The sequence below is a fragment of the Excalfactoria chinensis genome, chromosome 5 (genome assembly GCF_039878825.1).
Source record: "Excalfactoria chinensis isolate bCotChi1 chromosome 5, bCotChi1.hap2, whole genome shotgun sequence".
Taxonomy (NCBI): Eukaryota; Metazoa; Chordata; class Aves; order Galliformes; family Phasianidae; genus Excalfactoria; species Excalfactoria chinensis.
The window spans coordinates 6,500,257-6,522,461 of NC_092829.1; the positions used below are offsets into that span (position 1 = coordinate 6,500,257).

At 42.3% G+C, this 22,205-nt stretch overlaps 1 protein-coding gene across 1 annotated transcript in view; it reads left to right on the forward strand.

The window, feature by feature from the left end:
• Nucleotides 1-13,525: 13,525 nt before the first annotated feature.
• Nucleotides 13,526-22,205, forward strand: part of MTHFD1 (methylenetetrahydrofolate dehydrogenase, cyclohydrolase and formyltetrahydrofolate synthetase 1) — a 37,480-nt gene continuing 28,800 nt past the window's right edge. The window contains exons 1-3 of the mRNA XM_072337398.1: nucleotides 13,526-13,687; nucleotides 19,532-19,616; nucleotides 21,636-21,695. Of these exons, the coding sequence (XP_072193499.1) occupies nucleotides 13,647-13,687; nucleotides 19,532-19,616; nucleotides 21,636-21,695 (186 nt within the window). The 5' untranslated portion in view covers nucleotides 13,526-13,646. The remainder of the gene's footprint in view (nucleotides 13,688-19,531; nucleotides 19,617-21,635; nucleotides 21,696-22,205) is intronic.

Sequence of the window (22,205 nt, forward strand, 5' to 3'; positions counted from 1 at the left end):
AGAAGAGAAGAGAAGAGAAGAGAAGAGAAGAGAAGAGAAGAGAAGAGAAGAGAAGAGAAGAGAAGAGAAGAGAAGAGAAGAGAAGAGAAGAGAAGAGAAGAGAAGAGAAGAGAAGAGAAGAGAAGAGAAGAGAAGAGAAGAGAAGAGAAGTTATTTGATAGGCTGCACAAATGGTCATACTTCTAAAGACATCTGAAAGACAACCTTCCCTAAAGTACAATACTCCATCATGTATAACAGTTAAGCTCCCTGGGAGAACATTACTGACTTCTGCTCCTTCTTTTCCTTCATCATTCATATCAATAAAGAGAAAACTATGGCATCATATAAATATGGCATTGTATTTCATGAAAAGATAAATTGCAGTATTGCCCAATTAATTAGAAAATATGCCTGAATTTTTGTTCCAAAACACTTCTGGTCCAAGAAAATATTTAGACTATAAAACTAAGATTGTTCTTTTGGAATTGCTCACAATAAACATGATTCAGCAACACAGAAGAAGATGTTATCTTATTAAAATTATATGCATTGGAATATCACTAGGAAAAGAATGTAATATAAGGCAATTGAATGCTTATCAGGCAGTTTTGCAGTAGAGTAATACATTATTGTGGCTACACTCCATTTCTCTTTCAATCCTTGTGGTGTTAGCTGCTTGAAAGGTTTAGGTTTCCAAAACAGAATTGATTCCTTGCTAACCATTTCACCTTTAAATCAAAAACTGCACTTAAAAATTTTGTTGTTGTTTTTGTTAAAAAGTAGCAGTGATGTTAGCTTTAAGGAGTTCTGCTGGAAGTGTACTAAGCCTCTTTGAAACATCAGTAAGCCTTCCTCTTCTCCTAACAACACCTTACTGGCTGGTCCTAATGCTTTTATGTGCCGTATCTGCAGTTTCTGTGCCTGTACGGTGAACAAGATCTCTGGTTACATCACTTCTATCCGCTGCTCCTGTTCTCATGGAAACAGGTGTCAGAAGTAGGTACTTAAAAACTAATCACAGTTTCATTTAAAGTGTCCATGGTTTCATGATTAGGTATGGGCACGAGCATCCCCCCCCCCTTTTTTTTTCCTTTCATATGACCTGCAGTAGATGTTTTCACTACCATCAATTATTTGCTATTCTGTTGGCGCAATCACCAGAGTGAATGCTAACAAGTTCCAATCTGTGCATTTGTTTGCCATGCTTGGTACAGTTTCCAGGTAACAAAGTGCCAATTCTTATCATAGCTGTTTTAGAACCGATGTAGTAGGAATCTGCTAACGCTACTGTAATTATTTCTAAGTTTCAATCTATTTTATCACACAAATTCAAAATCCAATCAGTCACTCCCAGTTATTTCCTGGCTGCTTTCTCAGATGAAGTTGATCAGTGTGTTTTTGGCCCGAAAAGCCATACTGGTCTCTCAGTTTACAAAAGCTCTCAGTTTCAAAACTAAATCTGCAGGAGAGGACGCAGTCAACTTCACTTGAAGGTGATGTTCTCCTCTGCCGTGATCTATCACACCAAGAAGTATAACAGTTAATATCTTGCTCAGATAAACTTTCTGCAGATGCTGGAAGGAAGATGCAAAGGTAACATAATTAAAACGAACTGCCTTTAGTAAAAGAACTGAGCGCCTCTCTTTCAATAATCACACATTTGTTTCTCATGAACTGTATACCTTGTTGGTGGCTTTTCTATAGCAAATGTGGGGCTCCACTCCCTGAGGTTCAGGTTTGACCCTGGGCTCTGAGCTCCCAACATACCTGAGTAAATGTTCCCCAAGCCTATGTGGCTTCCAGAGCACCTCAAGAACAGCCTGCATCTGTTCCCTCAGCCCTGGGTGGTTTCGTCAGGGGTAACCTTTAGCATTCATCTCCCATTTCCAAGTAGCCCGTGCCATGTCTCTCCCTCAAACCTGACCAAACTCCAAATCATCCATGCCATGTCCCTTCTGCAGTTCCCTTTCCTTGTCCTGGATCTGTGGCCACTGAAACAGCCCTATGAAAACCAAATCACTTTGCGCTAAGTCACTTCTGAGCCCCAATCTGTGAGGTGTGAGGATTCACTTGTTGGGCAGGGAGGCTATCAGAGCACTAGGCCCTCACCAGAACCAACTTGAGCAAGGACATTGCCCAGGCTATGTTGTATGCAAATCTATCACCAGTCCTATCTCCAGCTCGCCCTCTTGGATGTATCTTGGAGCTATGCCACAGGTTTCCTGCATGACCCCATGGATGTAAATTGTAGAATAGCCTCCCAGTCTGCCTCTGCCTGTCCCCTAAATAGATTTTGGACTCATGTAATCTATAGCCCCATCTCCATTTACTCCTAACTGGGTTCCCTGTTTGAGCTCTGGATCTGGTTCATCACTTGCATGTTCTGGGACTGTGGATGGATCCAGCTCTGCTCACTATAATCAGATGGGATGGGACACGGTCACCTATCAGTGAATGCACTGTCCAGAATGTGGCCACCCTTATCTCCTGCCTCACCCTCCTTTAGGGAGCAGGAAAAATTTGCTGCATGCTGGCAACAACTATATAACCAAAAAATATCTAAGCTAGTCGTAACTTTCCTTTTTTCTTTATCCTGTCTTATAAGAAAACAGAATAGAATGAACAAAATGTTAGCATCTTGATTCTTTTGTTAATAATAACAGGGAATACATAAGATACTCCTTTATAATAGAGACTCTTGCCTTCAGATGAAGCATGCACTCTGCTTTTTAGACTTTGTACAAAGCAATGGGTCAAAGGGACCAAACTAATTTGTAGGCTGAAACCTAAAGATTAGAAAGACAAAAAGGAAGCCTTTGTCTGTGGTGGACAAGCAGGAGCTCAGGAGCACACACTTATGTTCGATTATTTCACTAGCTGTGTGAACTTTAGCTGCCTGCCTGAGCAAGGTCTTTTTCTTCTTTCTTTCTTACTAAGTGAGACAAATACACTTAGCTTTTGCAAAATAAGGCCACAAGGAGAGCCTGATGTTAATGCCTGCTTTACATTATCTTCTCCTGTGCAGCAGCTGTAAAAGATGTATGGCACTATCTTCTCTGTTACGAGAGCTCCCCTTAGCGCCAAATGTGAAAGCAACAGCTTTAACCGCACAGTTCGTGGTCACGCTACACTGCATTCTGCCTGTGTTCTGTCTTTCAGATGCAAACAGAGGAGTATATTTACTACATGCTGTAGTGAAAATGCTTTGCTAAGATACACAGATGGAAATGCATGTGCCCAGCTCCAAAAGCAAAGGCATTTCACATGGCCAGAAAATCACTCTTCTGAGTCTTCTCAACTTATTCCAGATGTAGGAAGTTGCTTTGCCTTATAATATTTAGGATTTTACTGAATTTATTCCAGGAATATTTTTGATTCTGGTACAAGCGGTTGGACTTGATGATCTTCAAGGTCTTTTCCAACCTGGGTAATTCTATGATTCTAAGTAGCAGAATACACAGCTGCTTAAAGAAAACCATGAATACTAATAAAACAAACTTGAGGAATGGGTCTGTGCTTAATTCACGGGCCCACTGATTTACATCTAATAGGTTTCCCCTTTTCTTTGGCCGGTACAGAGGACTGTCCAATAAACCCATGGGATATCCAGATTTTTCCAAGACAGCCTTTTTTTTTTCCTAAATTGCCACTCACAGGGTATGACACCACCAATAAAATCCTAAAAAGTCAGGGAAGAGCATGATACAGGAGAATTCACATGGCCTTCCTTTTCCTTATAAATAATCGACTCCTTCCATCTGGAACATGGAGCATGAAAAGGTTAGTGCTGCTGTGAAGGCCTCAGGCAAAATGCTGTCTGGCTTAGCTAGCTCTGTGCCTGAAGTTCAGAGGAGCACGTGCTTCACCGGGAACTCTACTACGTGAGCAGGTTCAGAGTGTGCTTTTGCTGCTGTTTGTCAATGAGAGGGTGAAGATTTTGTAGAAAAAAACTGAGTGAGTTTGGGCCATGCATTACATGCAGCTTAAAACATTTACCTGCAGCTTAAAACATCCCTTCTGTTCTGTGCGGATTTTCATCTTGCTCTCACCTTTACCATTACTGGACGGAGGGTCTACTGTAACTGGTCTACAGAGTGGGACGTATTCATTAAGTCTAAAAACAGGTCAGAAATGATTGATTTTGGCTGGCTCCTTACCTTTCCGCAGGCTCAGCTCATAAAGAACAGCATGCCTGTGGACATAGCAGACTGATAACCCGATCTATACCTCAGAATAATATTTTAACAGTTCTTTGTATAATTCATATTTCTACACCACTAGGGACAGAAGCACTGATCTCTACCTTTGCAGTGTGAGAAGCATTTCCTTTGGACTTCTGCTGGAGCCAAAATACTCTCACTACTTAAGAAAAGATTAAAATGCTTCTTCAAAGCTAATCAAGAAGAGCAGACATCCTCTTTGTACACAGAACACTTTGGAAAATAAAAAATACAAAAAGCCCTTAGTAATTTATTTTTCTATAGTTCTTTATTTGCCTTGGCTGGCATCTTCTGTTACTGTTTGTTTGCTTTTATGTCACAGGGTCAAGCACCTACACTGTGATGTTTGTGTTGCTGTGCCATGGGTATTGCATCACCTGTGATAACAGAAGTCATTGACGTAGTCGTAGAGCAAATGGCAATATTCCTTTTGACTTTGGTGGGCTGGGATTTCACAGTGCATGCCATTGCAATACCACAGCAGGATCAGCTGGACTGCAGGACTTTATGTGGGGTGCCATTGCACTGTGACACCAGAAGAAAAAACATTATCTTGTCCAGATCCAGTCTGAATGGCAATTTGGGTTTCAGTATGGGTACCCTTTGTATCATGCAACCTTCTATTTGCTGGGTTCTTAATCCTGCTGTAAATAAACATTTGAGATCTACTAATTTTGTGACTTCAGCCCTATAATGAGAGGTGTTTTTTGCTTCCATGTTCAGGAAAATATTTCTTCCTTCCATTATAAATGCTAGCTCTCACTGGCTACTTAGCATATACAAAGTCTTCAGTATATTCTAGACTAACAAGTAATCAAGTGGGTTGGTGTTACACTCTCTCCTTGCTGTACACTCCATGTATTTTCCAACCTAAATGATTCTACTACTCTGATTCTCAAGAAGTCCCTTCCAGTCTCAACTACTGTCACAACAGCACAGAGTACAACTCGACCCAGAGTCCAGGGCTCAGAAGAATGTATTAGCAAAGCCTGCTAAAATAAGGTCAGGAACCAGTGCTACAAAGAGATTATGACATAAATGTTTCAGATGTTGTCATCTGAAGCTTCAGGAAATAGATTTTTTCTGAAGGAACTACAGTGCAACTGAATTCCTAACATATGACGGCCATCCATACATTGCATTAAGGACTCTAGAGCTCACCCTGCGTTTCTTATGGAGTATCAAGTAGGCACGGACACCTGAAATATGCCCATAATTTCTAATTTCTTCACACATGAAGGTACTTCAGACCTTAACAGCATAGCTGAAGGAAGCACTATAGAAACAGGATATTAGTTTGATACAAGTTCATGTACATACGTTTTTCCTGCCACCCTGGAGTATTCTGACTGATTAATGAAGGGACATATGGTTTGTAACCAGAAGATCTGCACCCATGAAACTTGAAAAATATTCTTTGATACAGCTTAACTTTTAAATTAAAGAAAGCTGAAAGCCAAAGGTAGCAGTGACTAGAGCAACTTATTCTTATATTTTCCATTAACCCTGAGTTAACTCATCACTGAGTCATCAGAAGAGAATCTCCTCCTCATTATAAAATCACAGAATCACCAATGTTGGAAAAGACCTCTAAGATCATCCAGTCCAACTGTCCATCTATCACCAATATTTCCCACTAAACCACATCCCTCAGTACAACTTCTAAGCTTTTCTTGAGCACTTCCAGGGATGGTGACTCCACCACCTCCCCTGGCAGCCTGTTCCAGCCAGACCACTCTCTCAGAGAAGAAGTATTTCCTGAGTTCCAACCTGAATCTACCCTGGCACAACTTGAGGCCATTCCTTCTAGTTCTATTGCTAGTAGGTGTCGCCTTTTGCAACAACTTGCATAATGAAATCCATAAGTTGAACACAAATACTTTTTTATTCTTGCATCCATCTCAAAGTGTCACTGCAGAAAGTGTTTACCCCAAATGTTTTTTACCTTGTCAGAATTTTCTTCTTTCTTTCCCTGTCACAATTTCTTTGGTTCCAAAGGTGCAACAAAATTTGTACATCAGCAGGGGCAATGTGATCCCAGCCTTTTTGTTCTTTTAGTCTGAAAATGACCAGAAAGAAATGTTAAATATATTTATGATGCCAGTTTTACACAATTACCTGAAAACCAATCTGTAGAGGGCTGAAATAAACTAGATAGAAGTGCAAGTCATTCAGTACATGGATAGGAAGAAGGGGCTCCCATACTAATGTCTAAATCTAACGGTGTCTCTGCCCATTGGGAACACTGATCCACAGATGAGGACATCACCACTTAGCAATTGCATGTATGTATTTACTACATTCCGATGCTTAAACACAAAAATGTCACATCATTCTGCAGAAAGTTTTGCTGCCATGAGTAGGGTAATGGACATTCATACAAGATACCTTTTGTCTGAATGAGTGTGCTACATCCACTGTAATTAGTGCAATATACCAGGAAATGGGAATTAAGGCGTGGACCTGTGTATTGCCAGCAATTTTGAACATGAAATGTCCTCTCATTTAAAGAAAAAAAATGCTAAGGAGCGTATCTGGGGACAGGTTCATTTTTATGTATCACCAAGAGTTTAGTTTTAGATCTGCTTAGGAAGGCACAGTGTCACGGTCACCTGAAAGTATACCAAGAATTGCCACTTGCTGAGTTTCCATAGACAGTTTCCTTCACATTCAATATTCTTCTAGTTGCTGGAGGAAGGCTGCATGCATTCATGCTGTCATTGTCATCTATGTGTGGTGTACAGAGCTGAGGCTTTTGATCACCAGCACCAGGTAACAGCAGCAAGCAGCACCCAAATTAAAAGCATAAAGTGAGGCAGTGACCCTACACAAACAATTGTTCCTCCTCTCTGCCAAGCTAGTAATAACTGAATCCCTCTTCTCTTTGGGATAGCTGACACTTGAATGTGGACGACATGAATGCTACAGAACCATCATAGCCTTTCTGAAAAAGAAATTCAGTTATTTATTTGTCTGTGTGTCAGCTCTATTTCCCTGTTAGTGAGCACAGTTTAAGACAACTCTTTAGGCTTTAGAAACCATCCTTCACGTGAAGCTGTAGTGCTTCTCTGTCACGAGCACTCATGCTCTCTGTACCTGAGTGAAGGGCACCTTCCTGAGTGAAGGACACCGTGTGTGCTGCCTCAAAATCAGATGTTTCAAAGAAAATTCAAACTGCCAGGCAGTTCTGTGTGAAAATGTTCCCATTTAAAATGTCAGTGTACCCCTCCACAGATCCCAGCATCTCCTCAGTATTCCTCTGGAAGACACATAGGCTGCCTGTATCATAAAAGTTCCATCATCCCGTAACTTGTAAAAATCATAGGAAATTCAAGGAACTGGAAATCTAAAATTGTTCACAAAGGGAAAAACACTTTGTTGTCATCATCAGAGCTTTCCACAAAGCTCCAAGAATGACACTGAATCCTCAAAGGAAAAGGGCAGTAAGACTCATGCCCCACCTGTATTACTGAGGCAGCTGCTCAGGCCAAACTGCTTAACTTGCCCCGTGCTGACATTTCACCACATAGGTCCACAAAGTCAATGCCTATACTAGTGTCAATGTTGGAATATAGAAATGGCCTTAAGGCCAAATCTGTTGAATGTCTCACTGAGTCACCGCTGTAATGTTTTCTTTGCTGATCCTGTACCACTAGTGTGAACACTCTCCTGAGAATCCACTAGCTGGTCCTACACTTCCATGGTAGGCATACAAGATACCAGTAACATTACAGCTCAACATATTTAACATATCATTCATGTTCTTCTCCAGGCATCTAGGCCATAAGGAGGCATCACAGCAGGCATTCCCCTATTGAGCTCATCATATTCCTGCTCTATGCCAAGTCTACGTGCTATCAGTTTTCCAGTAACCCATGCAAGCATCAGTCACTGACTCTGTCCTAGGCCCAGAGTCTAACCACAGGCTCATGGTTAGCTCTGCAAAGCAGCAGGGCTCCAAAGCACAACTATTCCATGTGCAAACCTCAGCTGCAATAGGGTGCACAGGCTAGAGACGTCAAAATGGTTAGCTTCAGGATGGTGGCTGAAGGGGACTAAATGAGTCTTTAATGTGCTGTTTGCCTGTTACAGCTGACACAGGCCACAGGACATCGCATTGGATTGTCCTGATGCATTATTTCAGGCTCTTACATATAGCAGGAAAGGATGGCTCATTTCATAGCACAGACTTTCCAATGAGATTTCAAGCTGGTTTGTAAATTGGAAAGCTCAGAGAGAGTACAAAACAATAGACTTGAGCATGCAAGAATGGACAAACTCCATAGCTTCAAGGCAAATGTAAGCGATGCGTCCCTCAAACCTCTGCCAGGCTCTGCTTCATTTATAAACTGAGCAATTCTTCTTTTAAAATACAAATCACACAACTCAGAGGGCAAAAATGGGATCACTCTAATGAGAAGCTAAGTTTTTGTATATGAAGGTTTGCAGTACAAGGTAAATAAACTGGGAGTTACACGCTCACACATATATATAAGCTTATGTTGAGACAATTCTAGAAGGGGGTTTTTCAAATACAGTTCAATCTTTCAAAGGATTATTCGGAGACACAGAATGAGCGTGTTACTCAAGCCCAAAGAATTCTTCATTTATCCGTTTTTACCTCTGAATATCCCATGTATTGAAACAATGATCTATGGGAAATCTGGTTTCATGCCACCTTGGGACTTCCTCTGCTATAGATTTTTCAGGATCTGTTCAGCCCCATCCTGTCTCCATAGGACACTGCAAAAACAGAAATTGCTTGGTTGAGAGAGCACCCTGTGACGGTTCATGCAGAGATGATATAAAACTAGCTATGCTGCCTTGTTCTACCAGGGATGCCCTTGCTTGTGCTGAAGGAATTATCTGAGATGCTGTGTGTATTAAACTTCAATGGAAAAACTGCCTTCCAGATGTCCCCCACTTGCAGTCCTGAAAATTACCTCTCACCCCCTGCCTACCGCTCCAAGTATCATTGTGGCAGCCACAAATCCTTACACACTCAGAAAGGCAGAACCAGTATAGCAATAATTTACATAGAAAATACTGCAAGTATATTTTTCAGAGGCACCTAGTGAAATTTAGGAGTTGACAAAAAGGAGGGAAGATCCAACATTGCCACAAGCCATTAACTATAAATCATTAGCCAAAGACAATAAGGTAGAATTAGAAATGACCATCTAGTGCTTGTGCTTATATTTTGCTTTAGACAATGAATTATTCCTTCTTTGTCATTTACCTGCCTTGAAAATGTGATAATGCACTACTCACAAGCAGGCTGGGATAGTGAATTAGGATGCTGTTTATTGCATGGAGAGCCACAACATGCTGTAGAAGTATTAGGAATGGTTATTATGTGAGAGGGCTACTTAGGAAATGGTTTCTTTGCTCTGAATTGTCTCTTTACATCAGTCAGGACAACCCACGTCATCAAGCGCTCCAGCACTGTTCTCAGTAGAATCATGGATGACACAAAACTCTTCAAGCTGCTAATGTGATGGTTTTGTTCTGCAGGATTCCTAAGAGATCAACTGGAAGTGCTGTTAGATTTCTGTTTGAAAGTAAAGTGATGTATCTAAAGAAAGATAACTAAAGGAGCAACAAGAGAAGAAGCCAACAGAAAGGAGCCCGTAACAAATGCACTCAACCAGTCACGTACATGAGCCAATGGCACAGGAATGCAAGTGGAAGTTTAGAGGTAGTCTGACCTGGTTGTTGCTGTCTTTAGAGTGACAGATTAGTTTTGGCTGATACAAAATTCCTGCATGGGAGGCAAGTAGCTGGCAAGCTTGAGACAGGTCAGAAGAGCACATCAGAGACCTGTCTGTTATTACCACTCTGTTGAACTCAACCAGCTTGACCAACCTACCAGGAAAAATCTACAGTGAAAGTACCCTATGACTGCTTTAAAGCAAAATCAGTTCGTTGTTGCTAAGATTACTCTTGGATGCAATTTAATTAACTTGGCTACCTTTTTACTGAAGCTGATGTGGAGGGCTCTAAGCCCTGGTTGTGCCAGTTCAGGCACTGGATGAGAAACCCTCAATACCAGATAGCAAATAACATCTCAGCCCAGGACAGACACTTCTGCAGTGATAGTTCAACAGCTGGCTGCTTCACCAAGCTGTAGTTTCTGTGATGTATCTACAATGTATGGGGCACGTGAGGTAGTTAAGTGGCTAACTACACTACAGAAACACCTCATGATGAAACAAATATTAGATCATACCTTCCAACATTACATTAACACAGATTAGCTATGAGGGCTCACGTATGCTGAGGTCAATCACAAGTCTCACGTCAAACAGTTCTGTCATCTGATCAAAGGTAGAGTTGACCAATAGCATTTATCTTAATGCCACCACTCCCCCATTACTAAATAGTGCACAGGAAAGAAGTGACATTCTAGAGAACATCACTTATTTGTCCAATCCTGCTTTGCTCAGGAAAGTAAAATGCATGAAGTTAATCTATGCCTTCTATTCTCCCTATACAGAAGGTGATACCCTGTCCTAACCAGCGGGTGAAGCAATGACTAACATTACTCCTTAATTTGATGATGTGGGGTCAGTTACTCATAACAGATTCCAACTTCTGGGGCCCTGTGCAAGCAGAGGCATTGCTCTTAGCTCATCAGTAACATTGAAAGTCTTTCTGGCACACGTTTTGCAGCTTTCGTGGCTTTATTAAAACAGCAACCTCAATGACTTTTGACATGTTATGTAAGAGGGGGTGGATGCAAGAGTAAACAGGCAAAATGTGGCAGTTACCAAATCAAACTCAGGAACAGCTGGCAGGGAGATGAGAGGGGCAGAACAACTGCTGTGGAGCTGCATTCAAGAGCAGAGATCTACCTCTCTGAGGATTCAAGTAAATGCTTTTACCTTTATCCTAACAGTCAACAGAAAATAAGCCTTTTTTTGATACAAGACTGTGCTTATCATTCTCAGAGCTGTTCTTATCACAGCATTAGATTTTTTTTTTTTTCCTTATTGTTTTGCATAAGCATGGTCAAAATAATTGTACTGAAAGCATAAAACACTGATTACTGCTCTCAACTGAACCTTTTGGTACACCTTTGCCACTGTGTTTCTCCAAGATTTCCTTTACAACAGCAGCTCAAAAGTGTTTTCCTCTATTTCAGGGCTGGATACGGCTCTAACAAAAACCAAAAAGGTCTGTTTAGCCATTTCTCATCATATAACCCCTTTTCTGTTCCCTTTCCATCTCACTCCCAGTATTTCAACTTCAAGATGACAATTAAAAGTTAAAGTTCTTACATAAATGTATGACACACAGCATCTGAGTGACAATTTCAGCTTTGGTATTTGATTGCTGCATGGAACAAGTTAGAAATAAAGAAGATTTTTTTCTGCTGTGATAAAAGGAGATCAGCCAGTCTGATTTACTGTCATAAAATAGTTAAAATTCATGAGTCTCTTCCTTCCCATGAAAAGAGAATCTGGTTCAAACAAAAAGAGATGATAAAAGAAGTTGTTTGTTTGGTTTTACTTTTACACTCCGGGTCATTTTATGCATCATTGTGAGACATCTTTTTTCAGGAGCAGGGCCATTAAGAAAAGCAGAGAGAAGAAAAGACACCTGCGAACTGTTGGGATCTACAGCTTCCGATGGCACCAGCTTTTTTTTTGCTCACTCTGCAAACAAGGCCATTGGAATATCTTTAAATAAATGGGCTTTCTTTTCTCGCTGGTATTTATCCATTATCATCTTTAGCGTCAAATCTTTGTTAGCAGCAGTTGTTTTTGCCTGTGCTTCCCTCAACTAAAAGAGTCTTTAGCACTTATTCCAGAACACTTTTTTTTCCTTCCCCGAGAGTTCATTCGGGCCTCAGATAAAAGCAACAGGAGAAACAAACAGGGCACAGAATTTTAAGCAGCTGAGAAAAATCCCCTCCCTCGGTTAATTGTATAATTTCAGTTTTGATCATATAACACTGCAACTGTCTATTGGAACATTCCAGGAAATACAAGGAATAACTATAGAAAGGAAAAGAAAACGTTATTTCTAGCTTTTTTTATTCAGCATTAAAAACCCCAAATGCACTTTTCCCTTTTTTTCCAAGTCAGTTTTAAAGAGAAATTTCCAACCTTTATTCTTACAATTGAAATGGTTTCAACTTCAGCTGGTTTGACCACTTGAAATAACCAGCTTTCCCCTCAATAACAAAAAGCAAGCAGAGAAAAAAGCACAACACTCATCACCCCACATGCTACAAAAGGAAACACACAGATAAGACTTATCCTCAGACAAGTTTTGAACAATACATGGTATATGGTATATATCCCCCTCCCAGAATTCCAGAGAAGCAACCCTGGAGGTTCTGAGCTTCCAAAACAGAAGGCCTATATATTTCCATCCTCATTGCTTTGTGAGCTAGATGGAAGCTGCAATGGCTGTACTCCACTCTTCTCAAAATCAGACAGGTCCCCAAATCCATTCTTGACCCGATTACAGCATTGAGAAGCATAATGCAGCGTTGTAGCAGGATTGAATGCTTTCTCAGCAAACCTTGTAGACCAGCAACTTTCATTTCCAAACTGCACTTCAAACAGGCTTTTTTAGTCCTAAGCTCTCACTGGGACTTCTGCTGCACTGGCATCAAACCCCCGACCTCCACACTTTGCAAACCTGCAGTGGTCATGCAGTTTCTTTGCTGCACTGACACCACATAGCAACAGGAATATAAGCCTTATAGTAGGATGGGAACATAGTACTGTTCCATCCCATCACCAACTGTGTTTTGTCAGTTCCCTGGCCCTGTTTTCTTGAATCACATCCCACTGACAAACCAATGAGTTGTGCAGCTCCTTGGGGCCCCGGCATCACAAGTAAGGCAGCCTCAGGGTATGGTATCCAACAATCCATCCCATCTCCATGAGAAAAGCACCGAAAGCTGATTCTCACAGCTCACACTCACCCGTAGATTAACACAGAGCATTGGTTACATAAAATGGAGATCACAGATCTCCATCTCTGCACAGATCAGAGCAGCCAACAAGGAAACAAACACCTTCCTCAGCGCCTCTGCTTGCTTAAAGGACATCCCTCTGAGGGATTAAAACGGCTGAATGAAAAACCCTTTACTCTTAGCAAAGTCTAGACCATAACACACTGAAGACATCAGTACGCCGACTTGCAGTTTTATTAAGTGACCAGCAATTTGCGTGAGCACAAAACCCATCCCTATAACCCAAACCCCCTCTACGCGGCCATCTCGCTACGAAGTACCCCCGCTCCCCCCAGCCTCAGGGCGGTGAACGACGCAGGGGAGGGACACGCAGAGCACAGCCGCCCGCCGGGGTGGAGCAGCGCTTGCGCTGTGGCTGCTACTGAAAGTTTAGGGCCCACGTGGATCGGCGCCGTGTCCTGCAGAGCGGTTCGGATCCGCGCTGCGTTGGGTTGCTGCCTCCCACCCTCGCCATGGCCCCCGCAGAGGTTCTCAGCGGCAAAGTCGTCTCCGCGTACGTACCCTCTGCTCCCAGGGTCTGCCGAGAAGGAGGGAGGGAGGTTTTCCTTTCGGAAGAACTGAAAGCGTAGTCGCGACCTCCCAAGGGCTCAGCGTGGGGCTCTGCTTCTTGTTGGCCCCGTCCAGCGTCAGCCCTGGAGCGCGGCTCCTGGTTGTTCGGTATCTCTGTGCTGAGATAAGTGCCCAGGCCGATGCGATAAGTTGGAAGCACTGCCTCTTCTCTGTGCTCTCAGGATGCTTTTTGGGCCTGAGTTGGCAGCTTAGGGGTGGTCACTGTTTTGAGAGTATTGGTTGCTTCTTTTTAAAGCTAATTAAGTTAATCTGTGGATCAGGTAACATAGGGATGAGTGTTAACATGTGGTTCACGGGCACAAGTATATCTAAGGAACCTGTGACACTTGTCAGAACTGTTGGGAAGATTTGTCAGACTTCTTTCTGCTTTCAGCTTTCACTCACCCTCGTGCTGTGTAGTTTTGCTTACTTTCCCTATTGCTGCTCTGCAGTTGTTGCTATATGTACATGTCCATGTACTATATATACACTGCTGGTCTTAAGGCAAATGGAGTGTTTAGCTGAGGGTGACACTTGTGCCATGCTCAGTGCTAGTGGTGTGTGGTGGGGTAGGTTTGGTATGTAAACCCTCAGGTTGGATATGAGGAAAAATTTGTTCACAGAGTGCAGTGATACATTGGAACAAGCTGACAGGGAGACGGTGGAGTCGCTGCTCCTGGAGGTGTTTGGGAACTATGGAGATGAGAAAACATGTTTAATGGGGATGGATTGGGGTTGGACCAGGTGATCCGAGGGGTCTTTTCCAACCTTAATGATTCTATGAACCTCCCTGTAACCATGGAATTTCATAGAATCATAGGATGGCCTGGGTTGAAAAGAACCTTAAAGATCATCCAGTTTTAACCCCCCTGCTGTGGGCAGGGTTTCCAATCACTAAACCAGGCTGCACAGAGCCACATCCAGCCTTGGATGCCTGTGGGGATGGGGCATCCACAGCCTTCTTGGGCAGCCTGTTCCAGTGGGTAACCTGCTCCAGTATTTGGCCAGGATTTGGACAGATGATCTAAAGTAACCTCTGAGAAGTTGTTGGCGCTCATCTTAGGTGTTGCTGCATGTGGAACATCTACTTCCAGCTGGCAGTGCTACATTTCTCAAAGGTTATCTTAATGTATCTGGAATCTAAATGTCCACAACGAAAGCCTCCTGGAATATGTTTTACCCAGTAGTTTTTGGGCCAGTTGTCAGGATAATTATTTAGGGCTTTCAGTCTGCCAGTCTTGTTTACATTGTTAGACTTTATGCTTTTGTCAGTCTTGAAAGCGTTGTGCTCTGCGTGCCCTATGAGTGGTGCTGGTAGTGCCTAGTGATCTTCCCACTTCAGATTTCCTTTTCCTGGTGTGGAAACTGACATTGGTTCCTTCAAACTACACATTAGTGTGAATTTAGACTGAATAGAATTCCAGGGAGGTGGTAGTTTGAGGAGCATGTTTTGGTGGTATTCTGAGCTTTCATCTATTCATTTTTTTTTGGTGGGTCATATTACATTTATTATTTTTATTATTATTATTATTAATTTACAGTTACAGTGGTGACTCTTTTACTTCTGTTTGCTTTCAGTATTACGGTAGCAGTTATAAGAAATGAGCCCACTGTCAGGCCAAGAGTCTATCAGAGAAAGAAAGAAGCAAGTGATAGGCATGTGCTCTTTCTAGGAATATTCAACTGAATTTGTCTGCCATAGTAAGGGTCTGTTTCTCAGTACATCACCTGCAAAGTCCGTTCAGTTACAATCCTGTAGGGTTTTTCTACTATTTTAGGCTTTAATTGTGAAAATTTTGCTTGTAAGTCGGTCAAATATTAACAAACAAGGTGAATCAATGAAGCAGTGTTCCAGCTGGTTAATTCTGAGTTTATGTATGTGTCTGAAATGAAAAACTCCTAAGTACTATGAACTTTCTTCTCCTGCTACCAGCCATCCCTTCCCCAAAGAAAGCTGAAGGAAATAGCTAATTCGGAGTCATGTCATTTATTAAAATAAAAAGCAAAAAGGTAAATAGTGACATTCTTACTTTTGTGGGTCAGTTGAAGAGAGAAGATACTTAGAGAGATGGTGCTTCCTTGTCTCTGTGATCAAGGATAGCTTACTTAGGAGATAAAGCTAGTTAATATCTAAAAAGTCTTTGAAGGTTCAGAAGAGACACAAAGGAAATCAGTCAATATATGTGAAGATAGTAGATGGGATTTTATCATGCATGGAAGGGAGAACATATAGAGCAGCAGACATTGTGATTTGTGTAGGATTTTGGTGCTTAAGTTAATGATACTTTGAGTAAGGCAGCTTCTTTCAGTAGAAACAAGCTCTTCTATTCAGTCTGTGAGAGATACTGGATGTATTACACTGAACTCCAGTGTGAGGTGAGGGCAGGAGGCTTGTGGATTGATTGCAGCTGTGTTGTCTAAACAGCATCTTCTCCCAAACAGAGCCATTTGTTTCTGCATTTGTTTGGTTTTTTTTATAGGGTCAAGTGGAGCAGTGGTTGTGCTGCAGGCTGTAATGGAAAATGGCTATAGGGCCAAAGTGGTGTAGGATCTGGGTAGGCTTGTTGGCCTTCTGCAGCCATTTCTGGGGGACTGCAGCAAGTGTGCTTCTGATTCACACTTCTGAAACCTTCAGTGAATCTATCATCTGGGCAGTGAAGCCAAACCTTTCTCTCTTGGGGGCAGGCCTCTCTTGTAGAGCATCATTGTCTCTGAGGTAGGTATTGGCTGGGTCATATGTTCAGCAACATCAAGTACAAGTCAAGTCAAGTCCACAGGAGGGATGGAAATACAGCCTGATTATGTTTTTTTGTCCTAAATTTGGTGCCACTTACATCACAGCTACCTAAGCCGTGACATGTAAAGAATCCAGCAGGTGTGGTGGAATCTGCCTGGGGAGATCCTGGCATGAGAGCTGTGCTTCTCTATCTCTGTGCTTCAAGCAGATCTGGAGGAGCGTGGTTTGTCCTTTGCTATTCTGGGAGATTCACTGCATACATTTAAATTCTGCTCACTTCTGCAGCCTAGTGAAGGAAAGGCTAACAATTGATTTAATCTTTGGAACTGGCTTTTTCATTGTATGCTTAAAGCCGCGTGCTGTCCTTAACCCGTGTGGACCCTGGACTTGTGTTTGCAGTGGGAGTTTGTTTGTGGAAGAGCCAGCAGCACAGGAGGTGTCTCAGGAGGGAAGGCTCTTGGAGAAACAGCCGTGTCCAATTGCCAACTTATGTTTGAAAACTTGAATAAATGTTCGTACTACTAATTAATTTGTCAATATGGTTTTTTTTCTTATCTCCGTGAAGACCTGAATTATTCTGTAATGTATCTGCAGAACTCCAGAGACTGCTTTTTTGTTGTTTTTCACTTCGTTTTCTCTCTGACCTTTGCATCCTTGGCTTTCCTGGTAGCTAGCAAGCAGCAGTAATTAACGCTAGGTGGCTGTCTAGGAAGTGATTTCAAGACTCCTAAGGCAATTCAGCACTGGCAGCACCGCTTGTGTGTTCGTGCATGTTACCTTTCTTGTGTAGCTGAAGGGGAAATGAGCTAGTGCCTAATTACAGAAAATGGCAGCAGTGTAATGTGTGAGCAGTTGTGGCTGCTTGATGTAAAAGCATGCTATAGCCCTGCTTCGCAGAGGATGGAGAGAAATAGATCCTCTGATGGGACTGCTGCTCCTCCACTGAGAAGGCTGGTTTAAAAATAAATGCCACACCTGAGACCCTTTCAGTTGACTGTCCCTTATGAGAACTCTACTGCATCGTAAACTACAGTGCATTTCATGTTTGTTTGCATTTCCTCTTGTCTGCAGGCTGTAAACCGCTGCTGCATCTTTCTTACTGGCTCAGCTGCATGTAGGGTGTTTCAGAGCCTCATCTCAGATGTAGCTCCCACAAAATGGTGCCCCACAGCACTCACTCTAGCATTGGGTTTCTGACTTTCTTTGTGATCCCTGCACTGCTGTTATGGGCTCCTCATGAGTTCAGGCCCTACAGTGTCAGCAGCTGTAGTGGTGCTGCCTTCCCCAGGGGACGTATAGCAGAGGTGAGGATGCGTTTTTGTTGCTTCAGCAATGAAGAATTTCTAGGATGAGGCTGTGAGCTCAGAAAAGTGTCAGAGCCAAGTGAGTGTCAAATGGAGGCTAAATCATGCCTAAAAAGCACTATTTCTGAGCTCAGATTGAAAGCAGCCTCTTTTACCAAAGCTTGTTGAGAGACTTGGAACAGACTGGCCCCATGCAAAGGCTTATAAATACCTTGAACCTGCTTCTTGGATACAGTAGAGCGTAGAGCTCTGGCCATGTGGTTTGCGATGCAGCAGGAAAGAAGCTTGATTTAGGATGTGGCAGGAGGCTGTGTGATTCCCCTGAGATGGGGCTCAGAACAGCCCTGGGGCTGCTTCTGGCTGGGCCAGCTGCGACCATCCCCTGGGAACAGTGCTGTTGAGTTGCATCTGCTTCCATTTCTCTTTCTTCTTGCCTCTGGCATTCCTGATCTGGAGCTTATATAGTTGCAAGATAGAGTTGGTTTCACTTGCAATCAGTCATCTTGGTGTTTTGGGGCTATATGGCAGGAATTGCAGCCTTCTGGGTACTTAATCTGTCCCAGTACTTTTGCTGTTTGCGTTATTTAACAAACTGGCACCAACAGCTGCTCCTCCAGTTGAGAGATCTGCTTCCACTTAGGAAGGATAAAACCTTCTGGGGCACTGATTTAAGGGTAAATGTACCCAAGGTAGACATCACTGTTCTGTTCCTGCTGAATCCAAGCTGCATCCAGTGAGGAGACAGAGCCATGGCTGCAGTTAGGCTCTTTTTGACAGAAACTCGTATTCTGGAGAGTTCATTTGGCTTAGCACCAGGACTTCTTCCCCACTACCATGCCTGCACCACTGAAGTTGCACACACCTGGGACCCAGCATGTGAGGCAGTGACAGCAGCTTTTGAGCTGTTTGCAGCTCATTTATAGGTGATGAGTAACTGTTACCTCTAAACTAGGTATGAACTGACATTTAATCTAGATTGATGCAATCAGTGAAATCTTCCCATGTACTCATCTTAAAGTTGTGTTTTAATAATTGTATCCTTGAGCTTGCCTTTTGCTGTAGAGTTAACCCGAGCTGCGTTCCAGGGTTTACTTTTCCTTGCTGCTTCATTTCTCTCTCTGGAGTAATTACTGGAGTAATTTTCTGTATCCATGTGTTGGGAAGCGAGAAGGTGAGTTTGTGACTGTGCCTTATCCAGCTCTGGGTTAAGCCAAGCAGACAGGAAGGAGAAACAAACAGTTCTGGCCAACTACAGCAGAGGTGTAGGTTTGGGGACAACCTACTCAGCTCTTATACAGAGTTTTACCATTGTAAACTTGTCATCCTTTGCCAAGACAACGTGTGACAGTGTTGAGTGGCATCTGTGGAAGACTGGTAGACTTGGTGTAGCATATGTGGAAAGGGGATTTGCAGCTTAACAGGGAGCTGGAAATCTCAGGAATTTCCATGTCTTATTGTGTATTATCCCCCTGTATAACTAAGAGGCTGTTGTGTGAAGAGGAGAGTGAAGAAGTACGCAGAGAACTTGAAAATTTGGGGGGAAAAGAAAAAGCTTGAATGAAACTAACGAAGCATCATAGTGATTTATGGGCATCAGTTTTATTTGAAGGTTTCTTGTACTTGTGTACTCTAAGTTTGTGTTTGCTGGTATACCTGTCTGTCAGCTTTTCAACCACTTGTCTTGCCATTGTATGAGAATTCAAACCCGTGGTTAACTTCTATGGTTTTGTTTTGTTTTTGCACTCAGACAAGTGAGAGAGAGGTTAAAGAAGCAAGTTGCTGAGATGAAGGAGAAGTTTCCAGGTTTCACACCCGGACTCGCGATTTTGCAGGTATTGTTTTCTTTAATGACAACTACAGAAAATCTTTGTTGCTTTGCTGTGGTAAGTAGCAATGGATGAGCTTCTTTGCTAAACAGTAGCATTTTGTAAGGAACTGAAGAGCAGAGCACCCCGTGGGGTGTTTATGCAGTTCCCTGATGTTTTATCGTCTTTGCATTTTTATGAGCCCTGAAGTCTGTCAGCTCTAACAGATGTGATTGCACCAGATATTGCTGAGGTTAATATGGGATTTGATCAGCTGTTATATGAGACCATGAAGAAAGAAAAGTGAACGAATCACCTCAGCCAAGAAGGCCTTAAGTGCAGAGGGCTGAACAAAATCTCATTGCTGAAATTGATGTTCTTCAGAAGCTTGAGTAGATGCTAGAATCTATGCATAAATGCTTGTGAATGGAAAAAATGCTCTTATTGGTTCAGGTTTGGGGCCTGTATTTGGCAGAATTAAGTGGTTGGGTTTTTTTTTTCCATGACAGCTATAAAAAAAAATGGAAACTTTTTGGTATGCTTAGATCTGAAGGTGAGTCGTAGTAACAGCTGTCACGTGTGGATGGAACTGTGTGGATACAGAGAGACTGAAAATGGCTGTCCAGAGAAGGGGCTTCTGTCTTTATTTGCTATTTAGGGCTCCTGAAGAGCAGTCTCTGGATTCAATCACTAAGACTGCTTTAGTACATGAAGAACTTTCTTCTCTTCAATGCCAGGAACAAATCTGTGTTTTTATGTTGTTGTTGTTATAAGATCAGTTCTACAGAAGACTTGTCTTCAGGTGTTTAGTGGGAAAGGGGGAAGTTCCTTTTCCACTAAATTTAAAATTTAAAATAGATTTAAAATACATAGAGGGACAGTAGTGTTACTGCAGTCTTTTCTTGGTTGATCTGTTTCCTCTTTAAACCAGGGTTGTCTCTGCCATAAATCCTTTACAATCTGTTTGCTCTCCAGCACTTTGTAAGCTGTCAAACCGCCTCAGGTTGGAGAAGTTCAAATACAGATAATATCAACTGTTTTTCATTTATGTTGGGGCAATCAGAGGTTTCTGATATGCAGCACCTCACCAGCTCCATTCTTGGGATGTATCTGGTGTCCTCTGAGCTGGAAGAATGAGTCAGTTGTCTTTTACTTTTGTTCTGTAGTCAGGTATATCCTCTTTTACACACCGTATATTGTCTTTTTGCTGACATGTCTCTTCTGCCTATATATGATTCAGCAGACTCTACAAGGGAGGCAGCCTCTTTGTATAAGCCCACAGAAAAAGTGCGTGCTGGTTGACTGGCTAATACAGTCATCCTTGCAGCTTATGATCTGTGTGAGAAACAGAGACAGCTCCCTAGTGTCAGAGAGCTGAGTCTGGGGAGTTTTCTTAATATTTCTTTCCTGTTTACCCTTTGTTTTCTAACAGTTACCAGGAGAATTACCTTTGGCCAAACATAACGGATGATGCAAATAATTGCACTGTAATCACCCAATTCTGCCAAATCTACAGACATTTGTTCTACTTGCTGCTTTGTGCATTGCGCTGTTTTTACTTTGTTGATTTCTTCCTTGTTTGATGAGAAAATTCTCAAGCTATGAAGCAGCAGTGGAAGAATCCTCTCCACAAAGGCACATGTGTATAAAATTAAGACTCCAGAGTACCAAAGGGGACCAACTTTTGAAAAGCCTCAGATAATTGGATGCTATCAGCGCCTACCGATCCTGTTAATTAACTTTCTCGGATGAGATGGCAAGCAATATTTTCTGCTTTTCTGCTTCACTGTGTTTTTGAGGGTTTTCTAACAGATGTTAATGGTATTTATGCAGGAGATCAGACAGCCTCCCTTTAGCTGCCTCTTACTTAAAAGAGCGCTCTCCTGTTAGCTCCAGATGCCTATAGTCTGTATCGGTGTGGTATGGTTATTCAAGAATACCTTTTTCTCCTTGGTGTAGCTTTGAGGAAGCTGGGTGTTAAGCCATTCTCAGCCTGTGGCTGGGTCTCTACTCTGCAGGGTGTCTGAGCTGTCTTTTCAACCTTAGGTTGGAAATCGGGATGATTCGAACCTCTACATTAACATGAAGCTGAAGGCTGCTGCTGAGGTAATGCTCAAACTGGTAATTTTTGGGTTTTTTTAACCTCCCTAAAATAGGTCTAATCAGAACATGAAATTACAGATGTAAGCCAAATACCTTTGTTTAAGCTTTGCGTGTATTGGAGAAACCGATGTTAGCCTGAATTCCTTGTTATAAAGGAATAATACAGATGTGTAATCTGATGCAGAGTGGGGTACTCTGTAGCAATCCTGTGGGTTGGAGCTGATTACACAAAAGGTTACCTAAGTGACACGTGTCTGAAGTGATGATGTTCTGTCTTCACTGACCTGTGGCCATGTGCTGACCTTCTCTCAGTTTCCTGTTGATGTGTAGCTGCAGTTGCCTTACATCTGTCATCAAGAGATCCATTGCATGCTACATCAGGGCTGGGAACCTAATGAATCCCTGTTTTCCTAGGTGACAGCTGGCATCTATGCTGGCATCTTAGAGCAATATGCTGTCAAGCCAAGATGCAGTTGTTCATGCCAAAAGGTGAACGGAACAGTTGAAAGATGG